This window comes from Pagrus pagrus, assembly GCF_965226575.1.
Source record: "Pagrus pagrus genome assembly, chromosome: 4".
NCBI classification, from domain to species: domain Eukaryota; kingdom Metazoa; phylum Chordata; class Actinopteri; order Spariformes; family Sparidae; genus Pagrus; species Pagrus pagrus.
The window spans coordinates 13731124-13743453 of NC_140188.1; the positions used below are offsets into that span (position 1 = coordinate 13731124).

Genomic DNA, 12330 nt, shown 5'->3' on the forward strand with positions numbered 1-12330 from the left:
ACAGTTCCATCATACAGTCTCACACACACACTGACGCACTCTGCCAGGGTAGCTCTGCAGGAACTTGATCTTCTCGTAGAGCTTGATGTTGTCCGCTCTCAGGCTGTCCAGCTCGCTCTGCAGGGCCTGCATGGTCTGCTGCATGGAGCGATTCTCCTGCAGGGCGAAAACAGAGCAAACAAACAGATGAGAAAAACAGTCCCCCTCAGAAAAAGACGCAGGGACACAGAGTGTGTGAGAGAGATGGTGACTCACAGCTTCCAGCTCCTGGTTGCGGGAGCGAAACCTCTCCCTTTGGCTGGAGATGATGGAGAGCAGAGAGTCCATCTGACCCTGAGGAAGCTCCGGATGAGGGGCCACACCTGAACCTGGAGATATGATTTACGATATTTTGAAATCAGGTTAATTTAGCTGGATTTTGTGATCAAAATTGAGGCTGTTATCCGTTTTATTTAACTGTAGTGAACACTTAAAATCTGGACTCCATCTTGACTGTCACATGGAAGAAAAGAAGCACTGAAACCCTTCTAATCAGGCTGGTGTGCAGTATTTCAACAGACAGCCCCCCTGCAGAGCCTCAGCTCAGCAGGTTTACCTCATTTCAATCAGAGAAGATGTGCTGACTTCAGTGTCTGCGCTGTTTTGCCTGCGAGGACTGACGCTACAATCATGTGCTCTCAACCTCTTTTAAGAACAAAGACGTTTCACACAAGCAGCAAAGCTGGGAGATGATTTCAAAAGGGACTACAATGACAGATTCATCGAGCGTTTAACCTGCATATTAACATCTTTAAAAGAAACATTCTTTTCAGGACAAATAGTCTATAATCGGTCTTCGCATGATATTTTGTCATTTTTGACATGTGGAACAGGAACAGGACGCTACTGAGCAGACAACTGAATTGTCCCAAAAAACAGTTTGGGTTATTTCAAATGACAGATGTTTGTTTATGTGCTCCTCTCACTGGACTAAAGTGGGCGGGGCTCCGCTGGGAAAAGCGGCTGTCACGTACTTCTGTGCAACAATCAGAGTTTAGCAATATCTGAATCAATATGCGATTAAAGTATTGGGGTTGTTGGCTAATGTTGACACACAGTCATTTTTATTGCCGAGTGTTAAACTTGTGGTAAAGGCTGTTTTCCAACTTTAACTTCTCGTTGTTTATTCAGTCATCAATCTTTAAAGTTACAGCGCATCTAAATATTGGGACAGTGTGGGATTTTAAGGGTGTGACCCTGAAGAATGTTTTTTGTGCTGCTACGTGTGGGTCGCTGCTCAGCTCATTTTTAACATGCATTGCCATTTGTTTTAAGCATTGGAGCATGAAATAGCCATTTGAATGAGGGCTTTTTAAACCCCTCTGTCAGAGGAGTGCACTCGATTCAAATCCAAATCCACCAGATTACAAAAGAAATGTACTTTAATCTGAAAAATACAAAATGCCTTTTTTTCAGCATTTAAAATCATATGATCCTTACAAACATAGTACTGCTGCAAACTACAGGTGTACCGTATGTACCCTACAACACGCGGGATGCTGTTTCTTTTGTGTAAGCTTTTGTTACTGCAGTTTTTTACCGTAAAGGCAAGATGAGGGACTTTGCTCTTGTAGTAAAGAACTTACTCAAAACGTTCATCTCATATTTTCAATGTAAATCAAAAGGAATTAGAAACTTCATCATCATGAAAAAATGAAGAGGAGTAATTTACTTTGATATAGTTTGATATAAATACAGCATTTGTTATATACATTCAAATTGCCATATTTTTAAGACGTAACCAAAAACGTAATCAAGTTGACAAAGTAACTATAATGTAATTACACATTTGTTTAATTGCAAAACGGCCTGATTATGTTGCTTATTTTGTTCGAGGTGAAAATTCACTTCACTTACTGTTTGAAGGCAGATTTAAGGGTTTGAATTAAATGTAACATTTATATCACTTGAGCAGAGGCTGAATTGTTCTTCAAGTGTCCAAAGAGAATCACTGTGTAATAACACTGAAGGCTTGATCTTTAAAAATGTCTGACATAAAGTAAAACATGTTCAGCCTACTTAATTAATTCAACAACGTACCGGCGAACATGGCAGTGGCCTCTTTGATCGGCTCCGGGATGTTCCCCATGTCGCTGACCTCCGACCCGTCTGCGTCGGGGCGCTGCATGGAGGACATGGCCTGGATGGTGCTCAGGTCGTGCTCCAACTTCAGGATGAGCTCCTTCTGCTCCGCACTGGTGGACACTGCGGACGAAAACTCCACCTGCAGGTCTGCATAACGGCCTGTCGAGACGGAGACAATTTGTAGATTATTTCGTATTCAGGATTCACACTTGTCTTCATATTTTGTTTTAATTCCCAAAGTAACTCACCTGTGGAAGCAGTAAATGGCAGAGGGAGTCCAACATCATGAAACCCCTGAAAGATTCCCCCTTACTTTCTCGCCTTTCCTGACTTTCTAACTGACCTCTTTCTCTGAGAATACTTATTTCACACTCTTCAACAAAAGACATTTCCAACATTGTTTTGGCAAAGAAAAAAAACTAACACAGCACACTTTTAGTATTTGTATAAAAGAGATTTACTTCAATTATCACACCTAGGGTGCATGTGAATAATAATGATGATGAATCAAATGTCAATCATAACAAATACATTGTGAACGTTTCATACAGTGATATTGCTTTTCAATGTTGTAGAAGGGACTGTTTTACAGTGCTGAGAACAAACAACATGATACGTTTAGTAAATAGAAAGATAAAGAAACAATGATACATGAGGAAAAACGAAAGGGAGGGAGACCCCGACGGAGAAAAAAGCATCTCAGGAGTGACAGAAGTGCTAGGGAAACGACTTCCAAAAAACATCTTAACCATCCCTTTACAGTCATGCAGCCTTTTGTACTACAACACACATGTACGCGCACACACACTCACAAAAAAAAAGAAGAAAAAAAAAAGCAGTGGGAGAAGTTATGAGAATTATTACTTCCACATTGTTGATGACAGGTTGGACAAAATCTTCTAAAAACACTCTGAACTCGCTAAAGCCTCAACAAGCATCTTAAAGCTTTCCAAAAGGGGAGAGGGAGAGGGTGAGGGGGTGAGGGGGTGAGGGGGGCTGAAGATCTCCCCAGGTCATTTGGTTGTCAGACTACACTGTGGTATAAGCTATGGGTGAAACTGAAGCGACGACACAAGGTTCAGAAAAAAAGAAAAAGAAAAACTGTCAGCAACCTTTCAACAGAGGTGGAGAACTACGTCACTATTTGGCTTTTTTGCTTCCTCTTTTTAAGTCTTCTGCGAGCGTTCGCTGAAATGTTTTTTATTGTTCCAGAGTCGATCTCTGGCTGTTAAAACCTGTACAGTTATGAATGAAATAACTAAAAAGAGATAAGAGGAAATGGTTTAAGACTTAAAAACAGCTGGAGCCAATGTGAGAGGTGAAATAAAAAAAAAATAAAAAGCACGCAAGTTAAAAAGGTGTAGGGTGGGGGAAGGTTTAAAGGATGAGTGTATTGTGCTGTATTATGTGTGTATGTATTACTGAGTGTGCTATGCATACAGCACCACTGATTCGGAAAGTGTTTCCTTACAAAACCCACTTCATAAGATATATTCTAAAAGTATTACAAAAAACATCTGAGGTTTTTCTTTCTTTCTTTTTTTTTTCCTGAATATGGTGACCAGTGCTGCTGTTCGGGCTTCCATTACAACTAATATGTCAAATGAATAACCACTACTTCAACAGATCATACAGTAAAGCTTTACAACTTCAGAAAACATGATATGATATACAGCATCTGTTACACCTTTACAATGTTATTCAACAGTGTATAGAATCATCTGATTTAAATTTGTAGAAAAATATCTGTGGATCATGGAAAAGTCCTGAATCGTCCCTTCTCTCCTCCTGCCTTCAAAACAAAAGCATACTGTGACAAATAGTGAATCAATAGCTACTTGATCGACCGTATTTACACGTCTCTTTTCCAAATAACCATTAGAATTGGCACGCGTCATTATCAATACCTGTAGTGCCGTTATTAATGTCACAGCAAACCTGACACAAACAGAAAAATACAAAATGCCCTATGAATAAATTCAGTGTTATTACAGTGTACGCTGTTTCTGCATGCTTCCTCCTTCATTCAATGCTCTGGCCTTTCGCTGCTAGTTAGGTTATGTACAACGTAAGAAATGCATTGTGGGAAAACAACTGTCTGAATTAAGACCCGCACCGAAACGCGCCCGCAGGTCAGTCATGAGAATACACGAGTTTGCTTCCTCCTTCTACTCTTTCACTGCACTCCAGCGATTATATACAACCCTCTCCGGAGAGCCGAGATCAACTTTAAAGTACCAATATGAAGTGGATGAGAAATAAATTTTGGATCAAGATGCGGGATATATCACGAACAAATCAGGTGAGGTCGTCGACATCTAATGACATCACTAGTTTGGTGCCCTGCTTGGCAGTTAAAGGCACAAATCTGATGATCTCACGTGGTTTAGGTGAGTGGATGGATCTGGCTATAAAATGGTAAAATGGGTTAAGTGCTTATACTTTTACAGTAGCTATTCATCACCATAAAACACACTGTGGCTGTCCAGTCCAAGCAGTCCAACAGAAGGCAATAAGCCCTCAGTATTCTGCAGAAGACAGATGTTTCACATCAGTCGTCCACAGGAAGAGCCGAAATGTTTGTGGAATTTTACAATTATGAGACACATTAGAAAATCCAATTTTGGCTAATGCATCTTGATGCAGTGCAATGAGGTTATCGGTATCTTTTGACAGGCTGCCAATATATCTGGATGTACATTCGGGGAAAGGGGAGGCTTAAGGATGGACTGAGGAGATTCTGGATAGAAACCAACTCATAATATCTACAACTGTACAGGACAATGGCCCTTTTCTGTCACACAGTTCTCTGTAGTTTGAAACAAGGGGCTTCTGTATGAGTAGAAAACATGGATACAGCTTTCTTATGTTTTAATTTTAGTGTTAGGATGCGGATGCGGAGTCTGTGCTTGGTTCACAACCACTTTTTTTTTTTTTTTCTTTTTAAAGGCATACATTTCCCAGGATCCCGGGATCGTACTCTGTTGTAGTGTTTACAGACCCTGTCCAAGGTAAGATCCCAATAAGTGCTTTGTTACGGACTGCAATATAAATTCTGCATAATCATAGGCTGGCTATCTGTTCAATCTGGCGTAGCACACCTGCTCGCTGGTACACTTCTCTAATCTCAATTTGGCAGATATGACCTCCTTCAAGTTAACATGTGTTCTCAAGTTTAGGTAATTTCATTTGACCTATTCGACAAAGTGTATACATTTGGACCTGTTAATTATGTTAATGTGATTAATGAGAGGGCGAACTCCATCTAAAGAAAGCTGCATGCCCTGCCGAGCGTTAGTGTTGGGCTTGCCCAAGAAACAGCCACAAATAAAAGTAAAAAAAAAAAAAAAAAACATAATCGGAGAATAGAAAACAGGAAAAGAGATATGCTATCATATATTCACTGATCTTGATATGTCCTTTGATTCTCTAGCTAGCAATTTAAGAGCATAACTGTTGTGGTAAAAGCTTTATGCTTACGGGAGCATGAACTGTAGCAAACACATTTTTCAAAGCTATTGAAATGACACTAAACTTTAGGATTCATGAATATACAAACAAATGAGAACTAGTACATCTTTGTAAATATTAACCAATACTGCCGGCAGTCTATACGTCTAATAAAAATGTTACTTGCCCTCAGGAACAGTATAATCCCTTAAAAAATAGACAACTCAAATGATAAGACATTAAATGAAAAATACAGCACCTATAAATAAGCAGAATAAAAACCAAACTATAAATGCAAAATAGCAATAAAACCAAGCTACAGTAAATCATAGTATTACACTACTTTGTGAGAAGATTAATGTAATGGTAACGCATCAAACAGCTTAAAGAAGGGTGTCAGTTGTGCACTAGTAGTGTGTGCAAGTAGATACGAAATATGACCCAACTCATTGGAAACACTGAACACTCCTCGATCGCACACACACACAACCACACACACTTGTGCACACGCATGTATCGACAGGCGTGTGTGTACATGCACCCACGCGCTCGCACACACACACACACACACACAAAGGGGAGGCAGTAGGCTGACAGGCACTGAGGGCTTGTGTGGGACAGGGAGGAGGTGATATGCCTTATAATTTGTAGTGTATACAGTAGAATTCAATGCAAAAGACTTACATCCCTGGATACAGGATAGACTGGAGGAGAGTGGTGACTACTCACACCAGGGTTGGGGTGAATTCACTTTGATAGAAATCTACAGGAAGTACAGATTAATCAAGTACTGTACATTGCAATTTATTCGCTAAAACCCATTTTTTTCAGTCAGAAAGTTCATCATTGATAACGTACTTCTTAAATTTAACTCTGAGTGAATTGACCTCGACCCTGACTTACATGCAGGCAAATACAAATGCACACGGGACACACACACACTCACACACAGAGACGAACATACACACACACTCTTCCTGATTTGGCCTATAAAAAGATGTGTGTTTGTGAACAAATTTGTTGGTGGTGCAGACACACACACCCAGCAGGTCCAGTGCTGGGTAAAGCTGTGACGTGCACAACCTAAAAACAACAAGAGACACGTAAAGTATCACCATGTCAGACAGCTACAGTACTACGTGAATTCATCGTATCGTATTTCAACAACGCAACATTATTCCACTCTAATTTGTTTTTTCTTTTTTTAAAAACAGTAACTCGTTATTCTCTTATTTTCTGTTCTTATTTTGTACTAATTAAAAATGCTTCCTAAAATTCCCTATTTTGTACTCTTTAGAGTCAATAGACTGTGCAATCTCTTATTGGCAACCAAATTGCAATATAAAACAAAAAAGAGATCATCCTTCATCCTTAAAAGAAGGGTTTAAGGAGGCAAAAAGAGGGTTCCTTCCTTCCTTCCTCTTCAGATGAGTGCGTGTGTTTGTGAGGAATTAAGAGATCCTTCTGGCCATCACATGGCTGTCAGCAGGATAGGATATGGGACACAACAGGTCAAAGTTCATCTTTCTTACATCAGTAACCATGGCAGCTCAGCCGGCAGGCCTTCCACTACCCTCTGAGAGTGTAGGAGTGAGATACAAAAGAAAACATGCTGCCATTGAGAAGAGAACACACACACACACACACACACACACACACACACACACACACACACACACACACACACACGCACCCTTTTTGGGTGTGCACACACACACACACACAAACACACAGGTGCACACTGACACAACCCCTAACATACAAACAAGCACACACACACGCAGTGAGTGAAAAAGGCAAAGGGTTTGTAACAGTCACTCTACAGTGTGAAAAATGAGGCGTCTCACTGAGTGAGGGGAGGTTTGTGGACACTTGGGAGGTGAGAAGAAGAGCGGAAAAAATCTCCTTTAAGAAAGTGAGAGTTCTTGTAAGAGAGTTCCTGTCTCTATCTATCATCTATCAGTGTCTATCACTGTGACAGCTGCTGTGTCAGGCCTTGCCTGTGTTACTGAGTCCAGGTTTCGACCCCAGCTGTGGGTCAGACCCCAGCTCAGGACTAACCAGTCTGGTGCACCAGTGGCTGGTGATAGGGGGAGGTACAGCAGGGCCGGAGGCCAGCAGGACGGCTAAGTGCTTTTCTCAGTACAAAAACAAAACTCAGTTTAAAAAAAAAGGAGAGACACGCAAGTTCTCTTATTTTGTTCTTCTAAGTATTCAGTAAATCTTCTTTTTAAGGGTTTTTCCAACCACTCTTTGTTTCTTTCCTCTTTTGGGAAAGCTTCTATGTAATAAAAATGGCTGCTGAGCTTGACTTTGGCTGTGTCCACTCTCCAACTGGAACAGAGCAGGAGGGGTCCAAGGTTAGAGGTCGTGAGGTTATGAGACAAGAGGGATGAAGGATGGTCAGGGGGAGCTAGAACTCCCACTCTGAGGGATCCTCTTTGCTGGCAGCCTTCTCCAGCCTGTGGATGATGTTATTGAGATTGGCTGCTTTCTTCTTGCGCAGATTGTTGTCCCTGGGGTTTCTGGCAGGGCCAGAGGCTGGGATGTTAGTACTAGAGGCAGAGCTACTGGAGGATGCCTCTGTGAGGCTGAAGAGCCCCAGTCCAGCCTGTCCACAGCTGGAGCCTGGCCCGGCTAAGCCTGAGGTGGTGCAGTCTAGCTCGGCAGGGGAGTTATTAGAGCCCCCTGCCTCAGACTCAGCCTCCATGTCGTGGTCTTTGCATGCTCCTCTGTGATCCTCCAGGCCAAGGCCAAGTCCCTGGCGCGTTTCCACTGTGCCCTCAGATTCTGTCCCATCACAGCTGTCCCCCTCTCCTGATTTGGACCCGCGGAGGGAAGGGGAGCCCCCCTCACTGCCAGGCCCCATCCCTCCAGCTGCCTGGATCTCCTCTATGAAGAGCTCTCGCCGGATACGTGACCTAGTAGAGACATACAAGTTAGGTTAGGAGTTCAGTCACGCTACTCAAACCCTGACACACAGTTTGTCAGTAACATCTAAGACAATGTTTTATATGACAATACAGTAATATCTTTCTAGGAAATTTACTTAAAGCACTAGAAACACTAGATTCATATTTAAGTGGATCTCTTTTCCAAATGCTGACCTGTAATTATGGAACCAGTTGATGACTGTACTGGTCTTCAGGTTGAGCTGGGAGGCCAGCTCCTCAATGGTTTTCGGGGAGGGATAGGGCTTCTGCTGGTAGGCCCTTTTCAGGGCCTCCTTCTCCTCGGGGCCCAACACCACCCTGGGCTTCTTCAGATGCTGCTGTCCCGGACTCTGGGAGCCCTGGATGTATTCTGGCCCCACTAAGCCCGGGTCCACAGAATGGCCATCACTCAAGGAGCTCAGCCGCCTCTTCATGTAAGCTGAACAAGCACACAAAAACAAAGAAAGGGAAGTCAGAAACAAATAAATAAATGGAGTATCAACAATAAAATCATGTCTGCAGCAGATTGGTGATCTAGTATCCCATCTTCTTTTTTCAAGAAGTTTGGTTGACAATGTATTTTTTGTTTTGTAAAATTGCTTTTGGAGATTTTACACTAAACCAAACATGCAATAAAATAAAAACAAAACTCTCAGCTGTAGTTATATCTTTCTTTATATCTTTGGTTGATGAGCATGAAATCTGACATGCAATATTCATGTGCAGTAAAACCCGTCCAGTCCAAAACAGCTATTATGAATGTGGCCTGCCAAAAGTGGCCTGCCAAAACAAGGTACTTGAAGGCATCACCTTGGACATTTGTAACCGAACAATTTATTGATTATTTCCATAATTAATTAATAATTATGGTTTGTTGCAGCCCTAGACCAATCTGTATCTTTTTAGGCTGTTATATATTGCTGTGTTCAATTATATTGCTGTTTTCAAAAAGCAGAATTCTGTGTTTTTATCAGCATAAAAGACTCTCTCCTGAGCTGAACTTCAGTCCTAAACAGACTGTAGGTAGTAAACGCTTTCAAGATGCGGTTCAGACGGTCTTGTTCATCAGACATCAGTCACAGTGGTTGTCCCGTGTTTGAGGGGTGCATGCCACCAGGAAATGTTTTGTGTTATCAGTTGTGCATCAGACAATGTTAAAAATATAACCTGGCCATCCTCTTCTCCGTCCACTAGGTGGTGCTATTGTCTTTCTCAGGAATTCTAACAATGAAAGCATATCTTCCATTTTATAGCAAACAAGTAGCACCATTCACTCCGGGCACCAGCAGCTGAAAATGAACAGCTCATGGCAGCTTCGCATGAGGTTGACATTTTCTCAACCCCAATACATGCTGCCAGATATATTAGTGTTGTGGGGAAAAACCCCTCAGAGCAAGGTTAGACCACTCCGAAAGTTGTGTGCTGCCTTGCAGGCTTGTACCACGAGGGTGAGAGGTCAAATACGGTTACTCCAGACTAGGTCCGTGTCTTTCCTCTGGGCTCTGCTGTTGGGCAGGACTTTTCCCCATTGCTATTTGGATACATTACTTTGGGGTCAATAATCTAAAACGAAGTTGAATGGAGAGTAACCCCACCCATCCGACGCCCCAAACACACTGGTGTGAGGTCAGCTTTGTTTTTCGCCCTTGTGCGTAGTTTGTGATATCAGGAGGGTAAACTGATCCTGGATGATTGTGCCTACTGGCAGGTTCAAATGTGCGTATCCCATCTCTACAGAGCGAGCTGGAAGTGAGCAGTCAGGGGTCACTGTGAGGCAGCAAGCAGGGTGAGGCCTCACGGCTTTGCTGATTCTTAAACACATCATGTAAACAGAAGGGAATAAAGAATGATGGAGTGATAGTGCGGGGGCTAACAAATGACAAAAATACGAGCTTATAGACACTGGTGATTATTATGATGATGACGATGATGAAGAGGAGTGCTGATGACTGTGAGTAAGCAGGCCCCCGGCAGTCCCCTAGCTGTCACATCTAATACAGTATGTGATGTCTGCAGTCCTGATTGGTACTGACATCACACCAAGATGACTGTGATCTGCACAACATGCTCTGCTGTCCTGCACAAAGGATATTGTGTGTGCAGATGTGCATGTGTAATTCAAAGGCTGCTGTTTGTCTTTTTTGTTAATGTATTTTTAAAGTAATTGCATGCTTAAGCAGATAACATGACGGTTTTGTCTTTTGTCTCAGTCTTTTGTTTGTTATCTCTGAAGGCATGCTGCGCTGTGTGGAGCGTGCATTTGTGCCTCATCGCCGAGCTTTGACTACACACCTTTCTTCTCCAGGCGTTTCATGTCCATGAGTTTCTCCACACTGTGTGGGTCCTGGAGCCAGAGCTGCATGCGGACGAAGGGCTCTCTGCCCTTCAGGCTGAGCTTGTGCCAGGGTTTGGGCCTGGCCAGCAGGTCTGAGACAGAACCCTGAGTCAGACCCAGGATAGTCTCCCCAAACAGACGCTGGCCTGGTTGGACGAGAGAGAGGGAAAATGAAACGGTCATTTCAAAGAACCGATTTCAAAGCTGAATAATTCATCAATAGGTCGAGAAAGAGCAACAAAACCACACAGACATTATCCCCTGTGTTTCTTACCAAGGTTATTATCAGTCAACACCTCCTTAACCTTCTTAGTGATGGCGTAAGTATCTAGCTCAGGAGACATTGCGACCATTTCCTGGATGCTGAGACCCGAATGACCAGGTACAGGCAGTGGGGTGCCAAGTTGTGACTCCCCACCTGAGGGATCCTCAGATAACGGTTTGAGACTGCAGGACTGCGAGGCGAGTGGATCCCCTGCGAGACCGTTGACAGACTCCTCAGCTGAACTGAGGGGCGACTCTGGAGCGGGGCTGCAGCTGGCTGACGTCTTGGGAGTACCCTCTGCTTGAGCCGAACAGACAGGGCGAGAGAGACCGTACAGGTTAGGAGACATGTTAGTGTGTAAGAGAACGAGTTTCCTCTCCTCTTCCTGCTGGGTTTGGGAGGGACTTCAGTCATACTACATCAATTAATTTAATTCCTGTTAAACAAACAGCAAAGGTGCTTAAGTTTTCAGTTTGAAGCTTTTTTGGCTTCCTCCTTCTATTCCTTCATCTCCCTGTCTCTGTCTGTGTAGTACTGCTGTGCAGCTCAGCAGGCTGGAAGAGAGCAGTCATGAGGAGCTGTCAGTGTACATTAGCTGCTGTTTACACCCCCAGAGAGAAAGAGAGACACGCACACACACGCACGCACACACACACACGGAGCTGCCATCTGGCGCTGCAACACTAACTTGTCTATGACATGACAAACCAGCAGCTTGCTGGCTGACACTGCCACAGCACTGAGGATGGGGGGATGGTGGGAGGAGGAGGGAGGATGGAGGGAGGGTGGTGGTGGTGGTGGTGGGAGGAGGGAGGGTGGGTGAGTGACAGACTGACAGTAACAACTAGCCACTAGCTCTAATCAGGCTTTCAGAGTAATGCTCTAGCCCAAGGACCCTGGTTGTGTGAATCCATGTACTTTCTGTGCTGCTGGTGTGTGTGCTTGTGTGTTTGTGTGTTTGTGTGTGTGCATGTGATTTGTTTACCCTGGTTCTGAGCTTGCTGGATGTGTGCGTTTTGCCCCTGGTCTCCATTGAGCCACGGCTGCATGCGGAGGTATGGCTCTCTGCTCCTCTGGTTCAACTTGTTCCACGGTTTGAGTCGAGACAAACCGTCACTCAATATTCCCTGAAACACACGAACGGAGAACAGCTCAGACATGCAACCACTGTAGACTGAAAACAGAGTAATAAAACACACACACGTTTTTTTTTTGTGCCCCCC

The 12330-nt window shown here is 43.3% G+C and overlaps 1 protein-coding gene across 4 annotated transcripts in view; it reads right to left on the bottom strand.

The window, feature by feature from the left end:
• Window positions 1-12330, bottom strand: part of cux1b (cut-like homeobox 1b) — a 66591-nt gene that overhangs the window by 2719 nt on the left and 51542 nt on the right. For 2 of the 4 annotated variants that reach the window (XM_084351874.1, XM_084351872.1), the window contains 5 exons: window positions 12093-12234; window positions 11117-11407; window positions 10800-10988; window positions 8682-8946; window positions 2292-8495 (listed from right to left, as the gene is read on the bottom strand). In XM_084351874.1, coding sequence (XP_084208000.1) covers window positions 7988-8495; window positions 8682-8946; window positions 10800-10988; window positions 11117-11407; window positions 12093-12234 — 1395 coding nt within the window. In that variant the 3' untranslated portion in view covers window positions 2292-7987. The other 2 variants (XM_084351873.1, XM_084351875.1) reach the window with 2 other exon arrangements.